This window comes from Rhagoletis zephyria, unplaced genomic scaffold (genome assembly GCF_001687245.7).
Source record: "Rhagoletis zephyria isolate East Lansing unplaced genomic scaffold, Rhagoletis_zephyria_1.1 Rzeph_scaffold_01075, whole genome shotgun sequence".
NCBI lineage: Eukaryota > Metazoa > Arthropoda > Insecta > Diptera > Tephritidae > Rhagoletis > Rhagoletis zephyria.
Window position 1 is genome coordinate 128054 of NW_016158159.1, and position 27792 is coordinate 155845.

The 27792-nt window shown below is 34.8% G+C and overlaps 2 protein-coding genes across 10 annotated transcripts in view; one reads left to right on the forward strand and one right to left on the reverse strand.

Annotated features, from left to right (window-relative positions):
* Positions 1–19862, forward strand: part of scaf (inactive serine protease scarface) — a 31408-nt gene extending 11546 nt beyond the window's left edge. For 4 of the 5 annotated variants that reach the window (XM_017615812.1, XM_017615813.1, XM_017615814.1 and 1 more), the window contains exons 3-7: positions 9325–9495; positions 17695–18696; positions 18779–18933; positions 19017–19285; positions 19395–19862. In XM_017615812.1, coding sequence (XP_017471301.1) covers positions 9325–9495; positions 17695–18696; positions 18779–18933; positions 19017–19285; positions 19395–19693 — 1896 coding nt within the window. In that variant the 3' untranslated portion in view covers positions 19694–19862. The remainder of the gene's footprint in view (positions 1–9324; positions 9496–17694; positions 18697–18778; positions 18934–19016; positions 19286–19394) is intronic. The other variant, XM_017615816.1, reaches the window with a different exon arrangement.
* A 65-nt stretch (positions 19863–19927) lies between these two features.
* Gmer (GDP-L-fucose synthase-like protein) lies at positions 19928–27172 on the reverse strand. 5 transcript variants are annotated; one of them, XM_017615818.1, is made up of 5 exons: positions 26914–27172; positions 26734–26848; positions 26110–26667; positions 25913–26046; positions 19928–20659 (listed from the first exon to the last, which is right to left on the reverse strand). In XM_017615818.1, the coding sequence occupies exons 1-5, from the start codon at positions 27033–27035 to the stop codon at positions 20551–20553; spliced, it is 1038 nt and encodes a 345-aa protein (XP_017471307.1). In that variant the 5' UTR covers positions 27036–27172; the 3' UTR covers positions 19928–20550. The 5 variants fall into 5 exon arrangements, with proteins under 5 accessions (XP_017471307.1, XP_017471306.1, XP_017471311.1 ...); XM_017615817.1 differs by lacking the exon at positions 19928–20659 and adding an exon at positions 24120–25854 and having other exon boundaries at positions 26914–27171; XM_017615822.1 differs by lacking the exon at positions 19928–20659 and adding an exon at positions 24120–25788 and having other exon boundaries at positions 25863–26046; positions 26914–27169.
* Positions 27173–27792: the final 620 nt, after the last annotated feature.

The following is a 27792-nucleotide window of genomic DNA, read 5'->3' on the forward strand; positions in this document are numbered from 1 at the left end:
CTTCTTTTGTTGGCTCAAGTAAGAGAGCATTTCAAAAGGGTCTTGATAACTCTTTTGTTGTAGGCAACACAAAAATAACCACAAATTCAAATCGGATATTATTTTATTCTAATATTTATTCATATTGCATGTTACGACATTGATCCCCGTATTAGAGGCATTCATATATTACCTCATACTTGCACTACCAGTATTGAGTACTGGTACATACATACATACATAGAATTCCACCACGTGTATTTAGCTCAGAAACTTGATGTTACTCCATTAAGTCAGCGAGGCATAAGTTCCAGCTAATAAACATTTTAATTAGTGATTTCAAAAGCAAAAGCTTTCAAGTATACAAATACATACATACACTTGTCAGCTGCGGCAGAACTTGTTGGCTGTTGGCTGTTGGTTTTTGGTTGATAATCGGCAGTTGACAGTGGCAATACACACATGTATGGTCCGATCAACCGACATCTGACATCTGACATCTGTGATTGTCAAGCAACACCGAAACACCGTAATAATCCTCTTGATGACGGAAAGCTCAAATTGATACCGACTATGAAGTGTAGATGAAAATACATATCTACATGCATAGTACATGCATACATACATACATATGTATGTATTAACATTAGCAATTGGTTGTTTGCGAGCGTTGCAAATTGTAATTTTCGCACATTTGTCGAATTTTCGCAAATATTATTACTATTAAATATTATATGGAAAATAATAATAAATAATCTGCATGATTAGGTTGTACATATGTTAATAACATTGTATAAGCTTTAATAAATAAAAAAAAAATAAAATAATAAATAATATCGATGGGCGTTTGAGCTATAATTTTAGAAAAATCATTCATTTTTATCAATAATGAAACAATCTATCTTTGGTAAAAATAAAATTACACTCAGCTACACTTGAATAGGCACATTTATGTAGTTTTCTTGAAGATTCGTCTTTTTAACTATACGTGCAGATATCAAAGAATCTGATTTGATTTCTCTTTTTTTAATTAATATTAATTGTATACGAAAGTGGTGAATGTGCTTCGTTGTCTTTGAGAAGCTTTATTCTAATTAGCTTCCATTCGTTCGAAAATATGCGACAGTTCTTGAAAATATGTCTTTTTTGAGTGTATTTAGGAATTTTCGATACTTGAAATTTGAATCCAATTTATCCAATAAAACGACGTCGCGGCATGAGTGCCGTACGCCCCTTCGACCTCGGTATAAAGTAAAAAAAAAAAAAACGTTCATCTTTGCGCAATTTCTAAAAATATATATTTAACCCACTTGTTATTACTTCACCTGTTTACTGCGCCATGCCAGTAATTGTATACAAAATGGTTTTCTAAAAACTTAGTATTCTCCACATTCATTATTTATATCGATGCTCGTCGCACTGGATTTTTTGGCAGAAGCTTGAAAGATCTAAAAGATAACATAATTTACTGAATGACACTTTTTTTACTTGGTGCTATTTTTAAACTAATTGCAAACAATGAAAGAATCTAAATACAAATAAATCGCATCGAACAAGTATATAAAAATAAATATATATAAATGTATTTGCTATACATATGTACATGTACATATGTACTAGGAAGCTGCACGAGTATGTTAGTATTGGTCGAAAGTAGCGTAGTAGTTTCTCGGCATCGCGTTTTGATCAACAACTCTTGACGCCAAAATTTGTCGACATATTTTGACACAACTCTATCTCCTTTACCCCCATATCTTTACCGATTAAATTATGGCCCAAAAACAGACAGATCGCCGATTAAAGATCTAGCCTGATCGAAATCAATCGATATACCGCTTTATAATCTCATTTGATAATGTGTTTTCACTTATTTGACGACAAATGCCACTGAATTTGACATAGTGAAAACACGCCCTTATGCTCATGTTACTCATTTCTTTGCTGTTTACGTCATTGTTAATCAGGTGTTAATCAGCTTTGAGGTGTTTTTGGAAAATATCTACCACACAAGATCTGAATTCCACCACATATTCGCGTTTTATTTTTGCTCGCCAAATTTTCACTGTTTTATTTTTTTATTTTCAAAGGCGAAATATTTTCCAGCACTATAATCGTACATTTTTAAACCCTTTCCGCATTCTGTACACTTTGTAACCTGTAAATTTTGTTACAATCATATAAGCTGGTAACAAAATATTAATACGCAAAAAAATACCAGATTTTCTACAAATCTTCAGAGCTGAATTGCTAAATATATTGGCAGCGTTAGGAAAGTACCTAGAATTGCGGTTACAAGAATTGGGAACAATTTTCGGTAATAAAACTTTCCGGTTACAAAATCATCGGTAATGTGCAAAAAACTCTGTTAGTAGCGTGCGCTCGCCGCATTAGTATCGGCGGTTATTAACATGTTGCTTATTTTTTTTAATGTAATCATGCAGGTCGCTAGGTGTACCCGGCAGAAAAAAATTATCAATTGATAAAAAATAACCCACTTGTAGCTTGTTTGCTTTTTGCGGGATTTCTATGCAAATATATAACTTGTAGTTAACTACAAAAGGCTAACTAGAAACTAGTTGACAAGTAATTCAAAAGTCACGCAGACGCAATCGGGAGATTGTTTTCGTTGTATAAACAAACTTCTATATAAATATTTTTATACAAAATTAAAATTGGTTTTTCTTATTGACATTTTATGTCCAAGATTAGTTAGTTACAAGTTAGTTAACATCAAATGCAGAGGTAACCACCCCTGACAATTTCGCGGCCATCGCCATACAAATATAGTTAGCTTTCCTCAAAGAAAATATCCTTCCTAATCAACTTCAAGTTAACTTATAGTTAGTTACATTTGCTGCAGGGTACACACATACATACATATCAATTTATGCACGTTTTCACATACAAACATACTTATGTACGTACATATGATTAAGGCATCCAAACATACATACATACATACATACATACATACATATGTAGCACATAGTTGGCATGGGACGTGATTAGCATTTGTAGAACAAAGAAGCAATATGTTGCCTTTTTCTGAAAAGCTGACATGTGCCAACACCAATGGCAATTGAACATTAATCGTTGCTGATTCTATTGCATTTGCGTCACAGTGTTCTGTTCTGGTCAACACTGCAACACAAAATAGTTTCTGGGGTCAATGTGATTGTGGTATCTTATTTACATAACTTGTCAAATATGCTAATACTTATGTATGTATGTATGTATAAACATACATATGTACATATATATATATATTTTTAGATGCAAACTTATGCATTAGGGTGGAAAGCGTGCTTTGAGATTTTTAGCTCAATTAAATTTAGTGTAGTATCTTATGCAGTATACAGCCCTTGAATCATTTTATGTATGAAAATCATTCATTTATTAAAAACAAAAAACAATTATTTACTTGTCGCGTTGAATAGATTTGTGCTGAGCTCTAAGCACCATCATTCAAAATTTAAAAATCTACACCATTTATATAATAATATTTTCATTTTTCTTATAAGGCTAATTTTCTGATAAGGGATTTACATTTATTAAATAAATAACTCCATTGTGAGATTTAATAATTTTAATTTTATATGGCATGGTATTTTTAGTCGCAAGCACCTGCTCTCCTCCCTAGTGTCCATACACACATATTTAGAAATAAATTTGCTTCTGCCCATCTCTAAAAAACATCGAAATAGTTTGCCAAAGTGCCTGTAAGCATGCATATGCAAATGTCCAAACAACATTTCGTTGCAAATGTCTGACATCAGTAATTTGTGAAAATTTACACATCCATACATACTCACATATATGTATGTATGTATGTGCCTAACTACATACTAATGTTATCATACATGTACATACATACATACATATTGTACAATTGCTTGCCCGATGGCGCTAAAAGATGTGAACGCCCAAATAGCTACTGAGGCCACAAAAATCGGATTAAGCACAGTTTTGAAGGCAGCACTCATTCTATATTTATCAAATGGAGTATGCCGCTGAGGCACTAATTTGGAAAGTTCTCTAAAGGCCTTCAAAGTGATCAACACTGTTCCTAATTTTTTTGAAATCGGTTAATAAATAGATACAGTTTTTTTAGTTACATATGTACATAAGGAAAAAAAGGTGTAGCCCTAAAAAATAGCCGAAGTTTAAATTGGCTTTGAAACCTCACTGAAAAACAACTTACTTACTTTATACTTACTACTTGAAAAACTGGTCCTTAGTGTTCAGTTCTTCTCACTACTCTGAACCATAATCAGCATTCTTTACGCTTTCTTGCAACAAATTGAGAGTGAATAGCCTGTGATGAGTCATGAGGATTGGACGTCGTCGATATTAGAGTCGTTTAAAGCTTAAACAGACGGCCGCGTTAATCCGGACTAACTCGAACTTAATCCGGATCAACTGCAGTTAATTCCCGAGTTGATCCGGATCAACGCTGCCATCTGTTTACGCGTTAAGGTTGAAAAAAAGGCGAGAGGGTGGCCCAAAATAAGTAAAGGCGGAATTTTAATGCTCTGAACCACAGGGATTGTTCTGTACGGAAAAAAATTATACCCTTGTTTTTTTTATTTTGAAATCAAAAAATAATTAGAGGTCGCTCAAAGCGCTCAAATGTATTGCCCTAAGGCGGTCCAAAAATTCATGTGGGAAAAGTTAAGTCCGAATTTTAATGCTCTCACCCTCTAGGGTTGTTCTAAATCGATAAAATATACCCTGTTTCTTTTTATTTCTAAATCAAAAAAATAGAGGAAATTTCCCCCAACCCCTAAATCTGAGTCGGTCGAGAAATCGAGGCTAAGAATTTCAATCACACTCTTGGTATTGTGATTCTACTTTCGGAACAATTTCGTGCTAATTGAAATTTTTTTCTGATATGAAGTTGGCCATTTCTAATAGATTTTGTCGCTGAACTCATAACTGAAAAATATGAACAGCATTTTAAAATACATCTTTTGTCCTTTCACAAACCGCACAGTGTGCTTTTTGAACACTGCATGCGAATTAATCGTAGCGCTTTCGACAGAAGCAGCATTTAAAGCAGCAGCTAAAGTAAATCCCTTTCACGAAAAAATATTGCCATTGAGCCACAATTACGCCTTGNACTGAAAAATATGAACAGCATTTTAAAATACATCTTTTGTCCTTTCACAAACCGCACAGTGTGCTTTTTGAACACTGCATGCGAATTAATCGTAGCGCTTTCGACAGAAGCAGCATTTAAAGCAGCAGCTAAAGTAAATCCCTTTCACGAAAAAATATTGCCATTGAGCCACAATTACGCCTTGACCTAAAAGTAGTGTTCTTGGAAAAAAAAAACATGCAAAACCCACGGAATTTATTCCAAAACAAAAAAATGTATATATTTCTTATTACACTAGTATTATAGATTTCGAGACGAGAAACACGATTCCACTGTTCAAAATTCGAAAAAAAAATTTCAACCTCTCAATTTGAAAAATGCATTATAACGGGTGATTTTTTTGAGGTTAGGATTTTCATGCATTAGTATTTGACAGATCACGTGGGATTTCAGACATGGTGTCAAAGAGAAAGATGCTCAGTATGCTTTGACATTTCATCATGAATAGACTTACTAACGAGCAACGCTTGCAAATCATTGAATTTTATTACCAAAATCAGTGTTCGGTTCGAAATGTGTTTCGCAAACCCAATTGCTGCGAACGGCGACGAATCGACATTTCACGGTCTTCAGCAACACTCTCAGAAACAGACGCAATATTCTCTTCTGTACGCACTGTACGCATTCGTGTGGTTGGTTTAATGTCCAATAAAGTAAACTGAGTGCGAAACTTGGTCACAATCGCATTAATTGTTTGCTCACTTGGTCGATTATGTAGACCATAAATCGGACGTAAAGCGAACCGAACACTGATTTTGGTAATAAAATTCAATGATTTGCAAGCGTTGCTCGTTAGTAAGTCTATTCATGATGAAATGTCAAAGCATACTGAGCATCTTTCTCTTTGACACCATGTCTGAAATCCCACGTGATCTGTCAAATACTAATGCATGAAAATCCTAACCTCAAAAAAATCACCCGTTATATTGCATTTTTTATGAAAATCTATAATATTAGTATAATAAAAAGTACAAAAAATTATTTTTTTTTAATATATCCGTTGGATTTTGCATGTTTTTTTTTTCGAAGAACAATATTTTTGACCAAACATATGACTGAAAACATATGATTTATAAAAATATAATTCATTTAAAAACAATACATAATAAAATAAAATAAAATGTCTATCATACTTGGGCGTACACAATTTTTTGATTCTCACTTCGCCAAATCAAACGAAGAAGAAAATTGATTCAAGTTGAACATTTGCAGACACATTTATAAAGCGGCTGTAGATGGGTGTGTTCAGAACGTTTCAAATATCGTCAGAGGCAACTTGTTAAAATGATAATAAAATTTTTTGTTTTATATCTCCGAATTATGAAAAAGAATCTGTGAAATGCAGAACGGAAAAAATCTACAACGAAAACTTTGGTTAATGTAAACAAAAGTGTGGTTAATTCTACCAAATCATTGTTGAAGAAATGAACCAAGTAATTGTTAATATTAACCAAATGATTCCTTCTGAAGTTTGTGAATTTGGTAATATTAACGAATTTTTGGTTGATTTTTTGCCCAGTGTATTAAACGGTTGACAGACGGATTTAATGTTGCAACCACAAAAGAGTATAGTTCGCTTTGTCTTTTTGTTTGTTTGTCAACAAGTTTTGTAAAACTACGAGTATGTAGGTATTTGCATTGAATGAACATTTCATAGTACTGTTATGTAACTATGTAACTTTTTTGAAATTAAGTTTATTGACGACATTTAATTTAACTCTTCTTGCAAGACGCCCTTCGTTTTATCAGACCTATCGACTGTTTATACTTTATACACACACACAGAAACATAATACATACAATGGCGGCAGAAATAATAGACACGTCGCACTTTTAAGAATTTTGGCTATATTTATTTAGGTTATTTTATGTTTAATATTTTTTTTTATACAAGCTTAGGTAGTTCTGCAACAAACATCATATAAATCCGCTTTTCAAGCTTTGAACAAAAATTCGACAAATTTTCACCAAATTTTTAAACTTTTTATTCAACGTTTTTAGAAAATTTTTTTTATGCAGTTTTGTAGCCCATTCAATTTTTAGTATAACAAAGTGCAAGTTTCAATTGGCTACAAAATACTATTGAGATTTAATAATTTTTTTATATGGAAGAAAATGCCTAGCATCGTCAACAAAAAAGATTGTCAAAAATCAACGGTATTTTCTAGTCACTTGAAACTTGCATTTTATTATACTAAAGTTGAATGGGCTACAAAGCTGCCCAGCAAATATTTTCTAAAAATTCTGAATAAAAGGTTTAAAAATTTGTCGAATTTTTATAATTTTTTATAAATTTTGAAAATGGGATTAATATGGTGTTTGTTTTATAGCTAGCCAGGCTTTTAAAAAAATCATATTTAACATAAAATAAATCATGGAATAATAGCCAAAACTCTTCAAAGTAAGGCGAATCTATTATTTCTGCCGCCAGTGTATGTACATACATATGTACACGTAAGTGTTTTAGTTTGTTTGGTACGTACTACATGTATATATATGTATGTATGTATGTACATATGTAATTTCAGCTTTGAAACAAATTGGAAATCCCTGCAGTTTCTTAACTACCAGAGAAAAACAAAAACCGGTTCAATTGTGAACTCGGTATCCCATTCTGCAAGCGAACACCCTTTGCATTGTTTTCTTTTTCCCACCAACCACCTGCATTTGTTTTTACAGAAAATGCAATATGTGAAAATAATATTTTCGATCTTTAATGCAGTCGGAATACTTTAAATTGGCTTTCCTGATTGTTTTGTAATGTTCGACAAAATTTATTTTTATTTTTTTTAAATAAATTTTAATGACATAAGCTTATTTTAATATCCACTCATTGGTTTAAAGATTAAAGACGCTATGGCAAGTTAGGGCGATACATTTTGCGATTGGAATAAACGCCAGTAGCGCGATAGCTTATTAAAAGTGCAATTTGGTAGCAGATAATTAAGCGAGTATTGAATAATGGCAACAACGATCTTGGCTTGAAAATCCCGCTAATGTTTATTAAATTAAATAAATGAACAATTTGCACATTAGCGTTACTATTTAATTAGTAGCTTTTTTATGTAGGAAGTACTGGACGATAATTATCATTGTGAAAAATTTTTATTATAAAATGATTTGGCTAAAATTATTCACACTGCTTGTGAATTCAAATGATGCAATATATACATATGTATGTACAAATATATTGCTCGTTTGTTAAAAATAAAAAAATTCCAGAAAAATAGCATAAATATGTATTCAAACCAAAAAATATATGTAAAACTTAAAATTAAATCTAAAGAAGGGCTAACACCCATTTTTGCATACCTAATTAAAAAAGTTTTTTTTTTTTTTGGTTACGACGTCTTTCCAGTAGATGAGTAATATGTGTCGTTTTTTGTTCTTTTGGCTAATGGGACCTGACCCTACATCATTCTATTTCCGAACGGAAATCGATGCTGAAGTTGGGACGATACCGAAATCGGTTCGTATCCAAGGCAAACTTGACAAAAGAATACCGAAATTGGTTACCAATTACGTCATTGTAAACCCTAATAAGGAAATGCGTCTGAAAAAGAAATAATAACAGAGCGTTAGTTTCTCGGCGGGGATAGTCAAACTCAAAATTAATTTTGCTGTGGGTTAAAGGTTAATGTGTGTGTATGTATGTCAACAACAAACAACAAAAACAACATAGACAAAACTAAAAACCCTCTCATTACTGAAAAGTGAGTGACACATGTCTCTAATTCTTGTCGAATCCATATCTTCTAATTCTTTAGAGACATATCTGACACTGTGCGGTAGTGAGAGGTTTTGTTTCTTTGAGTTTTGAGTTTTGTCGTTATTGCGGAGGACCATCGACATATAAATACATCCATCGTTTCTTCTGAGACCAAAAATTATTGTGTTTTGTTTTTGAAAAGAAATCATATGACCTTTAATGAAACCCCCTTTACATATACACACATACTTGCTTCTATGCCAGAATAATAGGGACTGCCTTTTGTAAAGATGTTGGTCGCCTATGTTCATTGCAAGACAACGAGATTATTCTTTCATGGCAGGTACAGCGATGGCACAAAAGTATTAGTTTGGGAAATACATATACTTAGTCAGGTAGAGAGCATTGCTTGGAGAAGTTTTTCTCGCCCCATCCACATCCAGCAAAGTTTTGAACCATCTTTTGTTTCTCTTTTCAGAACTGCAGGCCGTCGACACACACGTGCTGTATATATCGCCCACCTCCGCCACCACCACCAACAACAACTGAACGTCCCTACGATATATGCTCAAAGGACTACGACTGTGTTCCATCCCGCTTCTGCAATAATGGTGAAATTGACTCAGCCGATTATATTCAAAAAGGCAAAGTGAGTACAGTGTCCTATTTTTTATTTACTCGTATCTACGTCAATATATGTGTGTATGAACATACATCCTAAAGGCTAGTTTTCACTATCATACTTTGACGCCAAAATGTGTCGATATGTTGACAAAATTTCATCTCCTTTATCCATATCTTTACCGATGATTTGATGGCAAATGCAATTGAATTTGACATAAGTAGTGAAAACAAACCTTTATGTAAGAATATGTAAATGACAATTAGGGGAATTCACAAGACGTGTTAATTGTCGTAAAATCTTAAACTTAACATTTTTTTAATGTAAAATGATAATTAAAATGGTTTTAGAGGATTTCTAACTATACCGAAATGTTTTTAAGCTGATTAAGATATATAATTAGCCCACCCCCCATTTACAACCAAAATTTGGAGGTTATGTTGAAGTTGACAGAAGTTACCATTTTTTACTAGAAAGCGATTCCGTACTTTTCACAGTTACTCTCTCGCTTTGAGCGAATTTTTATTTTTTTTGACAGTTTTACTAGTCCGAGTCCGAGGAATACGGGATTGCACCTATAAATATATGTACGGCGTGGCGACGAATAACTGTTACCCAGGTTTTTTTCGAGAAATAAAAGGGTCCTTTTTAGATTTTGCGAGAAAAAGTATTTTATTGTTAATTTTCCACAGATATTACTTCAATTTTAGTAATTAGTTTTAAAATTTTAATCCTTTATTCGCATTTGTCAGCAGCAGAGAAAAGTACGTGCCGCCAGTCTTCTTCAGGTGCATTTTTTCTTAGGCTTTGTATAAAAAAAACAGACAAAAAAAGAAAAACTGTATAGGGATGGCCGTCCTAGCGACCAATTCCGAGTCTATTCGATTTCTGAGTATGAGGCCTTATGTTGGACAAAAGGGGCAGTATAAACGAATCAAAATGGAGAAAATTAACCTATGGTTACAGACGATATAGAATAAATTCACTGACGAAGACTTGCGTTGCCGCTTGCGCTTTTCTATCAAAGTGTTTACCGCTGGCAAACCCAAATAAAGGTTAAAATTTAAAAACTAATTAATAAAATTAAAGTGAAATCTGTGGAAAATTAACAATAAAATCTTTTTTTTTTTGCAAAATCTGTAAAGGACCCTTTTATTATTCAAAACACCTGGGTAACGGTTATTCAACGCCACCCTGTATATATGTAAAAATGTATGCGCTTCTCTGTACCAAATTGGCTTGTTGCACTTTACGGTACTTGTGTTGTACGTACTACGTATGTAGGTTGCATAATTTCCCCAGCCCTCTGTTTCAGATACATACATATGTATGTATGTATGCTTTTTCTCTTTTTCCGGTTATTCAGATTTTTGGTTATTGGTTGCTTTCTGCTGTTTGTTGTTTGTTGATTATTTTGCTTGCTTCTGCTAAGTGTAAATTTAAGTTCACTACGGTTCAACTGCTAAAACGAAAAACAACAAAACTCCAAAATGGAACCAAAACAAATCATCACATATGAGGACGTAACTGCATATACATACATACATATGCACATGCATGCATACATAATGGCATCAGTAATTGCGGCAACTGGGTTGCAGCAGTTGCATTAACCGTCTTTGCTGCTCACTTTCTTAGTTATGCAGTCGTTGACGCCATGATATATTTTAAATGAGGTTGATGAAGACTTTGTGATACCTACATACATACCTTCATCGGTTGCTTAATTTTGTTGTCTTGTGGGGTAAGAGGTTGCATTAATTTCGTCCTCGAAGTGTAGACTATTGGAATATGTATGTATGTAGTAAAATCGAAGGAAAGTCAGAGAAAAGGGGGAGGCGGAAGGGAGAATTTTTGAAACAAATCGCCAGGAATAATTTCAGTAAGATGTATGTATGTACATACATATGTTCTAGTGAATAGGTGACTCTTGAAATAAACACACAACACGTTTGTTGGAGAGCGATATAGCGGAACTTTTAAAAGAAAATGCATGAATGCGTACATACCTATGTAAGTATATATGTATATATGTATGTACATGTATGTATGTATATGTATAAAATGCCTGTATTTGCAAAAAGTGTGAAGCGGGACAAATTCCAATTTACCGAAGAATTTCGACTATGTACATACATATACACATACATATATGTATATGTACATATGGATGTTTGTTTGTACGCCCAGCTAAGGCTTGCTATATTCGTGAACGACCTTTCCGCCAACATGAGGACGGTTCGACTGCACTACTACCGCATGCACATGTACGATTTGGTGTGTATGTATGTATGTAGTATGTATGTATGTACATTCATATGCACGTTTGAACATGTGCGTAAGAGTGCATAGCATTATGCACGTTAACAAAATATGCGAGGAATGCGTCGCAGCAAGGTCGTTGAAAGCAGCGCCAAGTACCAGCTTGAAAGCATCTCCGTACGTACACTTTGGCAGTATGAACGTTGCTTAATTGTGGTCCGCGAAATTATTTAACCATGTCCGCTCTCGTTTGTCCTCTCCAAAATTAGCCGGAGTTGCATTTTTTTTTATTTACATACACGATTCTTACATTCCATGTGTTTAAGCAATTTTAGACGGCTTTTAAGAAACAAAGCCAACATACATAAATAGAAGACGGCAAGGAGTTTATATCGAAAGCAAATAGTTCATTCCGTTGCCATTTGCGATCGCCTTTTGTCCAAACAATTAGACTTTGAATAGATAGGCAAATACCAAATTTTTTTGAAAGTCCTATTCGGATTGTTCGAATATCCGAATAATTTGAGATATTTGAATGTCTGATTAAATAACCCGAGTATGTGAATAACAAAATAAACGATTTTCGAAATACTAATGAAGTGATCTATTATTTATTTTGCAAACCAATAGTTTCAATAATGTTGAGGACGATTTTACGAATCCATTCAAACACTGTTTAGAATATCCGAATATTCACTGCATATCCGGATGTTATCCGTATACGCGAATATTCGAACTGATAGTCGCTGCCATATTGCATAGAGAATATCAAGGCGTGCGGGACTGCCACCCAAACTTCGAGTGCTACACCAGCGACGAAAAACTGGTTTTATATTTGTTGTTATAAAAATATTTAGTCAGTGTTTTTAGGTGTTTGTCAGCGACCAATATGGCCATGTCATCGGTGTAGGGTACCACTTTTTCCCTCAACTGTCTTATCTCTTCGGGTACGCAGTCAATAGCGATTTTCCAGTAAGGATTACAGCACCTAGCTCAGCGTCTTTTAATCTATTTTTGCGAAGGTTATTTACAGGCGATGATATATGCTGCAAACAGCCAATTTCTGGACCGACGGGGTCACTGCTTCCATTGTTGAAGGCAAGGCGCCTTCTTTGTCCAGGAAGACAGCAAAAGAGTATTCTTTGTAAAACAAAGATTTTGCAACGTTCGAGGTTAGGCTGTGAAGAGCGTTACGCAAATATAATTTAGTCGAATAGCTACTTACAGCGGGCTCTAAGATATTTGGAAGGTTAACAGAGAGAATGCCGTCACGCCGTGGTAGTTTTTAGGGAGCATATCTGCAAATGGCTTCCTTACATGTAAATGCTACATTTCTGTTACGTTCTAATATATGGTATATACGAGTAGATGCAAAAAAGTAGCTTTTACATATGGCAAATACATATCTTGTAAGAGCGCTGTTAATTAAATCCGAATTTAGACTCGCAAAATGCCAAAATCTCAAACGAAAGACTTCGAGAATTTTGAGGATTTCGCCACTTTCCAGTTCCATGGAGCACTCTTCTATGTTCTTTCCCACAACGGTTAACAGATAAAAATGAAAATATGACCTTTTTATATAAGACTAGAATGACGTTATTTTAAAAACCTGCGGTGACAGAAGAGTTTGATTGATGACACCTTTTGTAGGAGGGGCTCGCTGTCACAATTACTAATTATTGTGGAAACTGTTCAAACATACATACGTATGTATACATGTACAATATATATATGTATGTATGTATTACTATTATTCATTGAGAAATATGTATATTTTTTTTGGAAAATGCGTTTCTTAGCCCAGTAAAATTAGGCTTTTTCTTACAAAAAAATGTGTAATGCCTTCAACTGCTTTCATTAAAAAAAAAAAAGAACGTAGCCCGTGGAGTAGGCCTACTGGGGAAACCACGTTAAAAATCCGCGCAGAAAAACTCTACCTCAGCGGTGGTGTGTAAATGAGTTTTACGGCGCATTACGTACATCGCGCTGTGTATGAATGTAGGCACAAAAGTTGTGGAGAATGAACTTTTCTACAACTTTGGAATTTCAATATGCTGTGTGTATTTTTAACAGAAATTCTCAAAAAATAACGAAAACCGTAAAGTGGTATTTTTTAAAGAACTTTCTATATAACAAGTGTGGGAAATTAAATTCACTGCATATTTATATTTAATAATTTTTTATTTTATCGCTGTTGCAATTTTTTTTTTAATTTTAATTTTCCTACCAATCGTCGCGTAGCCCAGTCGTCGCCAAAATAATTATCTACATAAGAGTACGTGTTAAAATAATTTGACAGCAGTGGTCCGTAGCTCGTCGTTTTCATTGTGTTCGGGCTATTTATTACATTGAAGGTTTGATATCTGTTTATTTCGCGTTGAAGATTAAATCGTAAAAAACCCGGAAGATTGTGAAAGGAGTATCTAAGTAACTGCAGCCCCATTTAGATATGTCTAAAGCTCCCCCCCAAGCTATAATTGATTCGAACTTAATTTTTTTCGGGTTTCCTGTTTCCGTATAATTAATACACAACTTGACAAAAAGCGTCGTAACTACAAATATACTAACTGTATGTATGTGTGTATACTCTGATATTTGTGTGTGATTATATGTACAGTCGTAGGATTTTATTTTAATTGAATTTCATTACATCATCCCCATTAGACCATAGGTAGAAGTGAGCAGAGTAACACCTGCATACATACATACATACATACATACATATTCAAGCCTGAGTCATTCTAAAATTAATTTGTCTTGAAGATGAAACATTAAACTTGACAAAAATAAGACGAAATAGTAAACTGTTAGTATTAGAAGTCAGCGCCAGACTACACTTAATAAACGACGTCACATTTCAAGGTCTTGGCAGTTTCTTGTTTTGTTTGACATAAAACGTACATATGTATGTATGTATTTATGTATTTAGTAAAGACACAGTGCATACGAAACGTAGACGCCACCGGCTCTTCAAAATTATAGTGAAGGGTAAAAACCCAACTCGCTACATTTATGGCGCCAATATAAATAAACTAAAAATTACTACTGAATATTAACTAAGCATAGAATATTTAAAAAATAATTAGACTCATAAGTATGTAAGTTAAGTAGTGTATGACAGTCCAAGTCATAGAATAAATATGTAGTCTAACAGTGAAGGTGCGTACATATGTATGTATGTATGTATGTGTCGGTGTAGTCAATCCATAATATTTCAAGAATAATAAGAAATATTAAAAAGTGCAGAGTTCGCGGCAATTTAGCTTGACAAAGTTCATGAATGCTCTACCAGTCATACCATTTCGGATTTCGTTGGATAAGAAAGAAATTTACTTTGTTTTTGAAGGTACAATATATACCTCTATAAATTTTTCTGTATTCTGATTCATAGAGCCTCCTCTATCCCAAGTTGGAAATCTCTTCAAAAGGATCATTGAGCCGCTTTATTCATACCATTTAAGACTTTAGTGAATACCGAGATACGACTTTGTTGTCGAATTAACTTGCAAATTTGATATGACTTTTCTCTATTCAAAGAGGAAGTACGCTTTTCAAGACTTTTCACGTAGATATTTTTGGATTTAGACATTTCTAAATTCTAAAAGCGATTAGTATTGACAAGCCATCCAGGTAAAAAAATCCAACATAAAAATTGATTTTATAAGTTTTATTGAAACAAAGTGCGAAAATGCGAAAAAGTGGGTATTTTTGTTTTCTAATTTACCGGAAAATTTGTTCCCCGATCATAAAGTGATTGTAAATTTACAATTTATAATCATTTACAAGAAATTGATTGCAATCAATTTAATTGTAAGCACTTCTGATTGCAATCAATCTGCTCGCAAAATAAAACTACTGATTCAATCAAAAATTTTGATTTCTATCATGTTTTATTTTTGGTACGTAAAGCAATTGATTCACGATTTTTTGTATTTGTAAACAAATAATACAAATCAAATTGATTGCAATCAAAATCTTCTATATGATTGTGAATTATAATTTTGACCATCAGCTCTGTTGCGTCAGGCTACCCATATACGTATGTATGTATGTGCAACTCAAGAAGAACACAATCCCTTTCGGAAAACATAGACGTGACTTTGGAATCGCTTGGAATGAATTCCCTAGAACAGGAATAGTGGGTTTGTCTATCACGAATAAACGTACTAGTTTAGTTGAGACCCCAAAACAAACACACTAATATTTGTCCTTAGTTTGAAGTCTCAATATTAATATTAATTCACTTGTTTGCCGGCCCGTATAATAGTTTTAAGGAAATTTCCTATGTCTGCTTTACAACTTTGTCCTTGACACGTCGTCCGCTTTCTTGATCCTATGAAAATTTGTTTGGTTGAGATGAGTGTGACACCAATTTTTTCTTTATATGGCTAAGTGGCAGCCTAATATGTACATACATACATATATTTCCATACGCGATTATGACGGTACGGCCACTGACTGACAAACTGAAAAATCGTATTATAATGAAATTAACATCTTATTGTTACTGTACACAAACAATTATGGTTACATAGTATGTATGTTTGTATGTCCATATGTATAGGTGCATGTGCACAAATACCTGACAGATAAGCGTAAAAATTATCCAATATTTGGATGTACATACATACATACATACGTATGCTTCCGAACAACTTCATTAAGCAGCTGGATGTCATTTAGCAATGCCATTAAAAATAACCCCTATTAACAAATTACCTTAAAATGCCTACTTCAATCTTGTCATGTACAGACAACAACATATCATGTACATACTTACAAACAAATTTACATGCTGTATAAATACATACATACATACATATGCATAAGCACGGGTAAGTTGGTGGCGGGTACATATTGGCAAATACGTTATCACGAATAAAAACTTGTCGCAGAATATGCCAAACCAAAAACAACAAAAAAAACAAAAAATAAATAAAAAATGCGAAAATTAAAAGCCTTTCTTGAAATCATTACTGCATTTGTTATCTGTCCCAAAATGATGGATCATTTATAAAACTCTAAAAAGCAAATATCAACGACAAACCGCACGTTGATGCCAAGTGTCAAGGAGGTAAACGTGCCAATACATACATACATACATATAAATATATGCACATACATATTTACGTATGTATGTATGTAAGTGCATGCCTACATAGTCCATGTATGGAATGCACGTATTGTATGTATATGTATGGATACGTTTTCATGATTATGCAAAAGTAGGTATTAGATTTAGTGGACTTAACCCAAATTGTCAGGCATTGACGAATTCCTTCAGGACAACAACATCAAAACGCACCGAACAAATTTTTTCGAAATTATCAAATGTTTTCTTTTCCTTATTTGAGGCTGTAACCGCCTAAGCGATTTTGGCCGAGTTCAACAAAGTATCGGGTGTTAATGCTGTATGATGTATGGTGTATGTATGTACATTACGGTGGTCCTTAAAGGTAGGCAGAAAATTTGTATATCAGATTCCCTAAGCCTCAACCCCTACGTCGATGCTAGTATAGTCGAAGATATCACATATAGATTTTGTTCCCGATTGGAGTCGGTTAAGACGTATTCGTAGTGTAATCTGGAATTTGACCCTGACACGCCTTAATCGTCTCTAATCGAGAACAAAATTTATATGTGATCTTCAACTATAATCGATCGTAGGGGTTGAGGTTTAGGAAATCTGATATAAAAATTTCCTTCCTACATTTAAGGGCCACCCTAATGTGCGTACATACTAATATATATAGCTAAGAAGATATTTATTCAGTGCCTCAATACTGGTTGAGTACATATGTAACAAACCATGCAGTTTAGTTAAGAGTAAACCCCGATGTAGAGATGTATTCTATCATTCTTGGGAGTAAACCTATCCAAAGATACATATGCACATACATATGTATATAATAAGACTAAATATTGTGACACGAAAGTTTTAATAACTTCTCCATTTACTTTCAGAGTGATCGCTGTTACTCCCCCGATATTTGTTGTCGAATACCGTCCACTACACTGACCGACGATGGCTACGTCCTACGTACACCAGAGGTGAAATTCACTATTCCCACAACTGGCAGACCCTATCAACCACCATCCATTCCTCAACAGCCCACTCCACCCCGCCAGCCGCCATCCATACCTCAACAGCCCACTCCACCTCGCCAACCACCATCTCCACCTCGTCAACAACCATCTCCCCCTCGTCAGCCACCATCACCATCACCCCCAGCTCCAGCTCCACCTCGTCTACCACCAACAACTCCACAACGGGAATATCTGCCCCCAAATACATATCCTACTACATCAAAACCCGTTCCCTCTCGTCAGCCACCATCACCTCCAGCTCCAACTCCACCTCGTCTACCACCAACAACTCCACAGCGGGAATATCTGCCCCCAAATACATATCCTACTACATCAAAACCCGTAACTCCACGCTACGAATATATACCCCCTGCGCCAACAACACCTTCTCGTCAGGTATTTACACAGACACCATATCAACCAGCCGTCACACCAAGCAGGCCCACTTTTCGACCACAACCCGTTCCGACACCGCAGAATGCATATCTACCACCAAGTCCGGCATTGCCCCCACCTTCCGACTATCATGTGTTACAACCATCCAACACAGTGACGCAAACAATAACAGTTTCCCCACCAAGGATACCGAAGCCTACGTCGCCACAGCGCGGCGAAGACATCCTGTCACTCCCGCTTGACAACCGGCAGCACTTATCCAAATGCGCCTCCGCTTTGGAGTGCACGCCGGAAAACTTCTGCAATAGCATCGGCGTGATAACGGATCAGCCCGTGGATGTGAACTCAGCCGAATCGGCCTTCCGCGTTCCTCTTACCGACTGTTTCCTGGAGAATGGTGCACCGGGCAAATGTTGTCGCGACGCCAATTATGTCGACCCATGGCCAATTAACTTGGCTGGCGTTTGTGCAACCAGAAACAAGGTTAGTATCCCTTTATCATGGTCCAAGATTCGCAAAACTCATACCAAATGTGTTCGCTTATTCACTTCTGCTTCCTTTTCAGAATACCAAGCCACAAGGTATACAAGATGTTGACGCTAACTTTGGTGAAATTCCATGGCAAGCAATGATCCTTAAGGAATCGACTAAAACATTATTGGGCGGTGGTGCAATCATAGGCGATCAAATTGTTTTGACAACAGCCTCCGTTGTTAAAGGGTGAGCATCAAAATTTATTTACAAACGATACATATTTAACTAAGTATTTAAATAATTTAAAAATCCTATATTTCCTGTTATAGTGTGTCACCCAACGACTTGAAAGTAAAAGGTGGCGAATGGGAACTGGGACGTGACAGCGAACCGCTACCTTTCCAAATAGTTGGAGTGAAGTCTATTGATATACACCCCGAGTATAATCCATCAACGGGTTCGAATGACATGGCAGTTTTAAGATTGGATAAGCGAATCGAATTTGCGCAACACGTTAAGCCCATTTGTGTGACCAACGAGGATCCGAAACCGGAAGAGAAATGCATAACCACCGGTTGGGGTAAACAAGCAATCAAAAGTAAGTATTCCGTAGTGTAGCGGTGTACATAAATCAATAATGAAAAGGGCGCTTTCTATTTAGAATCCATTTATTAAATTTTTAATTTCTTAAACTTATATTCTTTCAGTTCACGAGGAGGGGGCCGTCTTGCACGTTTCAAACACAATAACCCAATCGCGAGCCGATTGTGGGGCAGATGAGACCAGCGTCTGCAGTTCAGTTGTGCACGATCCATGCCTATTGGACGTCGGCAGCGCTTTAGCATGTGGATCGGGTTCTAGTGTCATGCTCAAAGGCATATACGCAGCCGAAAATGCCTGCGGTGATGGCCAAACTGTACGATTTTCGAAACCTGATCTAAAATGGGTCAACGGATTCTTCACAATACAAAACAAAGATATACTACTCAAGAAAAGGCGCGTGTAAGAAGGGGCTAGATATGTGTGAAAAGACTTAAATTTGAGTGACATTAGTTTAGCAAATATCACCATTATACACCAACACCAAACATCTAGAAAAGCAATTATCGCATTCCCACCACACCACCACAAACAATATGTCTCGGAAGTTGTAACTTGATGCAAAATGCCAATGGGAAAAATTTGCCAAGTCCGTGATTTTTAATGGCGACTGTTACAAGTTCACTTTCTATTCTTTTTCCAAACATTAATTTGTGTTCAACAACAAATTATCCTACACTTTCCCGCTTTTAGTTAGGACTTCATAGACATTTCCGTAATGTGAGACCCCGCGTTGCCGGTCTGTTTCTTAATACATTTTATGTTTTTCTATTTTAATACGTTTTGTACAAATTAAAGATTAATAATTACTATCCTCTCGTTATGCAACTATGTACATATGTAAATCGCAAAAAATCGAATAACTCCTTAAGTTTTCCACATCAATTTAATACGTAGTGTACATATACACAAATGTACATAAATGTCTATTATGTGCCTGATGCAAACTTTCTGTAATGTTTTTTTTTTTTTGCGTTTTGTCATAGTTTTATAGTCGTTTTTATCATTATACATATGTATGTATATGAACATATTTTATAGTAAACGATTTCCCTAATTACAAATAGAATCGACTCCTATATAAATAAAAACATATTTATAACTAATATTGTATGTATTGTATGAGATTATGTAAATTTTATTGAAAATATATTTTAAATGTATTTAAATATATATAAAACATGTTATATTATAAATTAAAACAATCTTACGCTTTTACTTACACAAATAAATTTTAAAGGTAAGGAATAAAAGAAGTAAATGTCACGAAACTTTTGTTAATATCCCCATAACACCCAGCATAAAATTGCACCAATAGCACAGGAAATCAGCATCCATACATACACGTCCTGATCTTAGCTGCGGAAAGGAGCTGCGAGAAAGAGAACTGTGAATTACTGAAAATATAGGCCTCCGCGCACTAGAGTGAGTAGTCGGTTGTTTATATACGAACTGTGCTTGACTGTGTTAGTGGTTTCTCAAAACAACCTATTACATATCCACAAAGCAACCCAACGAACATTAGGCTTGGTTAACAATTCGAAAATTATTGGAAAACCAATATTAGGTTAGTATTCGATTGGAGAACTAGACCATTCTCCAGCAAAACGGATGGATTTCACTTTCTCTCTTGTTACTATGGTTTTCAATATTTTTTTTTTCAAACCCATTTCGGGTGTATTTGCAATTTACTCAGAACGTTGGAAAACGAAGGTTGGTGTTATAAGTTCGTTCTCAGTTCTAAATTCATATTGGATATCGAAGATATTTTGCGAACGTTCGGCATAATGTTTAATGGGAAACTTTTTTAAATTTTTTTTCAATCTCTGAGATATTCTTTATTCACAAGTGAATGTATAGTATTTATCTACAAGGTTTTCTAAAGGTTTGATAAATTTTGAATTCAAATTGACATTCAAGCTCTCCTCAAGTGGAGCATTCACATTATTTTGAGTGCCGAAAATGTACCCTTTTTTTTTTTTGAGAATGGGATGGTTCGCCAAAAATTAGGTACACTTGAAAATTGGAATATGTATTTGATTTCCACTTGACCTCCAACCCAAATGTTTATTGGAAAACACACAAAAAATGTTGTCTATGTGTGCGTGTCAGTCCAAAGTCAGAGAAAATTGAGCAGTCCAGTGTGCAAAGGCCGATTAACACGCCGAATATCTACTTCTGTTGGCTGAAATGTTAAAAGTGGTCCGATTTATATGAAATTTGGTTCAAACTCTGTTTGGAACTGTAACCGCATAAGCGATTTTAGCCGAGTTCAAAAAAGCACGACATTCGTAATTCTTCTGTGTTAAGCGAAGACAAGCCCTACTAGGGATGGGTATACTTTCAAAAGCAATCTGTTTTCGGATGTCCGGGTTTTTATTTAAGCGCTTTTCTGTCGCAGAATGAAAAACAAACATATCGAGCTCTAACCGCCAAAATAACGTAAGCGACATTTTTTTCAAAATTTTCTTTTTGATGCAGAAATATTCCTAGAGCATCTAGATGCATTTCTGCATCAAAAAGAAAATTTTGAAAAAAATGTCGCTTACGTTATTTTGGCGGTATATATCGCGCTGAGTTCTTATATGTATCTATCTATGTACATAGAAATTGGGAAAACAGAATTTCATAGCAAGTTAAATTCTTTTAGAGCTTTAAAAGCAGGAGCGTTTGCAGCATAACTCGTTTTTACCAACTCCAACAAGAAAGTATTATGGAATGTTAAAGAAAATTCGTTCAAGTGTGGAAAATCTAAGCGAGAGAGTCCCAGTAGATAATTTCAGGAGCTAAAATCCCTTAAAGGCCTTCTTGAGAGTCAAGAGGCCTTCCTTTCTGCATTTCTTTCTCATTTATTTTTTGTATGGAGTAGCGCAAATTAAAGGCCTTCTGCTTATAAACTTTAAAGCAAAATATAAAATTTAGTTAAGCTACACTTAAAAGCAAAGATCTGCGTACACCATTTCTTTTTTAAATATTCACAATATATTTAGAGTTAAAATTTGTTTGTTTTTTAAAATATAAAAATCCCGTGCCACTGTTGCGTTAATCTCTGAAAACGCGTAACCGATTTCAATGAAATTTTGTGGTTGTGTATTTTTGGTTCCAACTTAAAAGATAGGATAGTTTTGAACCCGAGAAAAACATTTTTTTTTTTCATCGACATTTTTTCTATGCTTCTCGCAACGTTTTTAAAAATCCCATGTCGCTATGTTCGTTTACGCCAACTACAAACTGTCTATATCAGAAGCGAGAGTTTTTCAATGATATTCGCGGCTACGCTTCATATGTATGTATGTATGTTTATGTTGGGGAGAAATAGGTAAGATAGCAACAAAATAATGTAAACATATAAACATGCGCATATCAACAGCAACACTAAATTTACCTTTTGGACCCCATCCAATGTTATCCATTCCCCTGGCTGATGTTTGAACCGTAACCAGAGATCGTTTTTTTTTTCAAACGTAGAGAACAATAATAACAATATTTTGTAAATTTCGATATCAAATGAATCGTAAGAAACAATATGGCTCTTCACACCGAGCTCGGTATTTGATAACTCGGTGTACGGCAATAGCGTTACACAAAAAAAAAAAAATACATGGGCAAAAATTACCGAACATCGAGTTACCGAGTACCAAACTTTGGTGTGAAGACCCATAATATCTACGATGCATAAAAAATTATCATGTTTAAAACAAAATTGTATACATAAACCGTGTCTTAAAACTTTATACAAAACAAAGTTAAATTTAAAGCATTTTCATCAAAATTGTTGACCTTTTAATCAGATTTAAAAAAAAAATAAACCAAAGTGATAAACAATGTCACTTTGAAATGGGGGTGCTATTGATATGAACGATACTGTACATACGTAAATATTGTATATCTGAGCACCCGAAATGTGTAGTTATGCAGTGATTTTTTTTTTATTCCCAATGTTTTTCATTTTAAATATTTTTCGTTTTTACTTAAGTACTATGTGTCGTACTCCACAAACCATATCAATTTAAATTCCGAAATTTACGAAAAATATTTAGCGTGAAAACCATTGTGAATATTCAAAGCTCTATATGTTCTTATTAGATGCTGGGGAATCTATGTATAACATTTCAATACATTTAGTACAATATAACGCTGAGTTATCACAAGTAAGCATTCAATATATCACCGTTTTTCTCATTTTTTGGCACGATTTAGTTTAGATTTTTAATTACAAGTATCCCAGAAATACCCATTATACGTAACAAATAAAAATTATTTTTAAGAATACCGGTTTCAGAAAAAGAAGCAATAATTGACACTTTATGTTCCTAATTTTAAAGCACAGTTTGTCTCAAAAAGTAAATTAGTGCAAAACAAATTGCTCTTTAAACATAAAATGTAGTATTTTTTATTTACAAAATTGTATTTGTGCTTATTTAAAGAAAAGGGCCTATACTATACTTCTTAGAAGCAGCTCAAAACCAACCACATTTTTCTAGCCCGGAGGTGACCCTTTTTGAACTATCTAGGAACTGTCTCAGAACCATCTAAGCCAGAGCCAGCTCAGAACAAGTTCAAAAGTTCTGCAGAGGGCGACAATTGTCACTTCATAGGACATCGTTAAAAAGGACAGTTGAAAGCATTGAGTTGGGATAGATGAAGAACCAGCACCGTCCCTTTTCACGCTAGCTCAGCGCAAGTTCTGTGTAATTATACGTTAGGACGCTCCAATTTTTAATGCCCTAACGTTCGGATATCTTTTAGTTTTCTGAGTAAATTTTTGTGCAAGTAGCAAGCATAAATAAACTAGTTTTCGTTTTCAAACTTTAACAAATAAAATTAATTTGTTGGCTTTCAAAGTATATTTTGCGGGAAGGTTTTAGATGTGTCTTTTCTCAAAAAAATATATTATTAGAAGTAGTAGTTTGCAAATGGTCATACATATGTAGATATGTTCATATAAAATGTATCTCGTAACAAACAAATAAATATGCTTATATGTGGACTTGTGAGTATCGGAGAAGTTTCTTTTTGGCCTCATATGGAAGATTGATCAATTTTAAAGAAAAGCGATGGAAATGAAGAAAACACCTCTATTACTTTGGAATTTATTCCAAGTTTTATCAAACTACACGAAATGTATGCTTATTATGTTGATTCACTTGAATAGGCACAGTGGTTTTAACACAAGGAAAGGATTAGATTGAACCAATAAAAGCGTACCATTCATTTTAATTCTACTATAAAGCACTTGTAGTATTAGATACTACATCCTTAATTCCAATGTATGGAAAAAACCCCTATCCGGAAGACAATTGTAGAGGCGCTTTGAAAAGTTAAGGAATAACTGCCAAACGTCACATGCATTGTCTGAGACGCCAACTTTGCAAAAAACCCATTCTAAATATTTTCCATCAAGTTTAGGTCCTGTGAATAGGACGAACGATGGAAAAATTATGACTCTGCTTCGTTATCCTCGTTTTTACAGCTCCTGTATTGCGAATCGGTGCGTACTTTTGCTAGCATAATCAAGAAAGAGGTGCGAAAATATGCGACAAATGTTAAAAAAATGTCCTTAACACTTTTTTTGCATGGATTATTCGTAATTGTGGAAACTTGAAATGTTGGTCTTGTACGAGTTCCAATCACCAATCGGGCATCGTTTTACCAGTTGGCCAGTTGCAACACTGTTGCATATTTTTATCAGTGCGGATGTAATTTTATTACGTGCCTCGAACAGGCCTATTATCTGAACTGCTGTAGACTACGATATCGCGGTTCAGAACGCCATACTCTCTTCTTGATCATGAAGGGGAAACAAACATCGTTCGTCCTTTCAAAAATCGTTACCATTATTATTAAATCCGTGGAAGCCATCAAATTTTAACTTTTTGCCGGAGAAAACCAGTATTTTCTAGTTGTCCTTCCGGCATGCGAGTTGTACAAATTTCCAGTCGTAATTCTTTACTTTGTATAGTGAAATTGATTCCCTTTTTTGACATTTTCTGAACACAAGTGTATAGAGTAATCCGTAGTTCTCTTGTGATGTCATCAACAACAACGTTTTTCTTTCATTTTGGTCCTCTATCTCGAAAATAAGTTGCTGACCTCGTGAAGGACATTTTTTTTGCCGTCTAGCTTTTGTATTCTGGATCCTTATCAGGCTTTTTGCATGCAATTCTATGAGCCGGCTTCAGTTGTCAAAAACATTTGCATTTTCTTCAGTTTTTCCCCCACAGATCGCCTGCAAAGTTCTGGAAGCGTGACCCTTTATACATTTTTTTCAGTTGAAAGTTCCCTGGTTCGCCTATTCTTGCCCTGTTATAGTTCTAATTATCCTTTAAATTCTTAAAAAGGTACCAATTCAGGTGAATCAAAATAATAAGCATCATTTTCGGGTAGTTTGAGAAAAACTGGAATAAAATGCAACGTACTCAAGGAATTGTCATCTTTTACTCCACTTATCATCGAAATTCATCATTCTCCAAAATGAGATCAAAAATAAACTTCCCTGTTGTCCAAAAGTCCAGATATAAGCTTTGATCTTGAGGAAAAATTGTGTACAAATTCAAGTGAATCGGGCTGTACAATACAAATGCATTAAAATTACTTTCTCGCATTGTCTACATTTTTAATATACCATTTTACAGATGCATCAATGGCATCTTCAAAAGCACTGAATTTGAAGTTTGGTAACAAACTGCGCAACTTTTTATTTGAGGCCGTTTTCTTATATTGACCATCGGCTTTACTCGTATCACAAATTAGTTTCCCCTAGAAGTTAAAATAAATAATTATATCAAGGGTATTCTTGGCTATATCGTAGCAATTATGTACCTTAAAGTCAAAAGCTTTCGCAACGGCTTTGGCAACTTCAAAAATAGTGACTTCATTTTCTTCGTCTACACTTAGAATTAGTGGGTCAACGCTGTCGTAATTATCCAAAACCCACATAATTAACTTAGCTAGGTCCAAGGAATAAATGAATTGGCGCAGTGGTTTCCCGCTTCCGTAAACAACAAACACTTTTTCGTTATCTGGCAGACTTTTTTCTTCATATATCAGTTGATACATACGATTAATCATGCCTGGGATGACATGGCTGACCTCAGGTCTATAGTTATCATGAGGACCGAAGATATTGCAAGGAATTATAGACGTAAAAAGACAACCATGTTTGTCGTGATACGCATGATTTAGCACATCAATAAGTCTCTTAGCATATGAATACCCATAGTTGGAAGGATGAGGCGCACCGTCGTGAACCATAGTCTCGTCAATCGGGTAGCTAGTCTTGTCTGGAAAAATGCATGTGGAGAGACAAGAAATTACTTTAATGCATCCGTGCTCGTATGCCGTTTGTAGTACGTTGTCATTTATTTGCATATTTTTCCGCTAAATTATAAAAATTCGTCATTCACAAGCGGTTCGAAAAGATAGTATTTGTTTATTCATAATTACCAGAAAATCCAAGTTATTGTTCATGTTATGAAAGAGGCCGCCAACCATCGCTGCCAAATGAACGACATGGGTTGGCTTTATTCGGTCAAATAAGGCCCTGGTGGAGTTGTTGTCCCTAAAATGGGTTAGAGCATTCAAGTTCACTGTTGGTGGATTGCAACTTTGATTTCATTTACTTACGTCAAGTCAGCATCTTTGGAAGCCACAAAAATCCATTCATCTTCGGAAGATTCTCCATTGATCACGGTTTTGATGGCATTACCCACTAGTCCTGACCCACCTGTTACCAAAACTTTCTTCATTTTACTTTATTTATATTTTTTGTGATAATGACAAACAGCAATGTGAGTGGCTCCCAGATGGTTATCGCCATAGTTATCGCGAAGTTTTCCAGTGCTGCCATATAATTTTCCTGTTAAAACAGTTGTATGTATTAGCAGAGAACGTATATAAATATACGTTCTCTGGTATTAGGTTTGTATAGTAACCAATAGTCAGTACTAATTTGTACTGGAACCTGCAAATTTTTACTGGAAAAGTGTATGATAACCCAAAAAATTTGCAAGAGAGCACTGAATCGAGAGCGTAACAACACGGGAGAGCTGCAAATTCTTGCTAGTGAAATTTCTACTAGCAGAAATTAGCTAGCAGAAGAAGAAGAAGAATAAACGTCAAAAGCCGCCATTTGTTGAATTGGTTTAGCACAAACAAAAGTAAAATGAGCAGAAATCAAAATATTAATGATGTACTGGACTGTGTAAGTGCGTGTGTGTAAAGCAAAGCGTTTAAAAATGATTTATAAATAGTAAAATATTTACAGCAGAATATCAAAACAGTGCAACAGCTGTTCACTTGCAAGTTTTTGCTAGTTTTGTGTTCATTAACTTTTTCTGCTAGTTTTCTGTTCTTCTCAATTTTACGCTCTATTTTGCTTTTACGCTCTCGTTGCAATGTTTTACTGGAGAAGTTACTATACAAACCAAGGTGTATTAAACAAGGTGGTGTTGGGGCGACAGCTGAGTTTTTCGCCGTGGAGGCCATTACGTCAAAATGATGTGT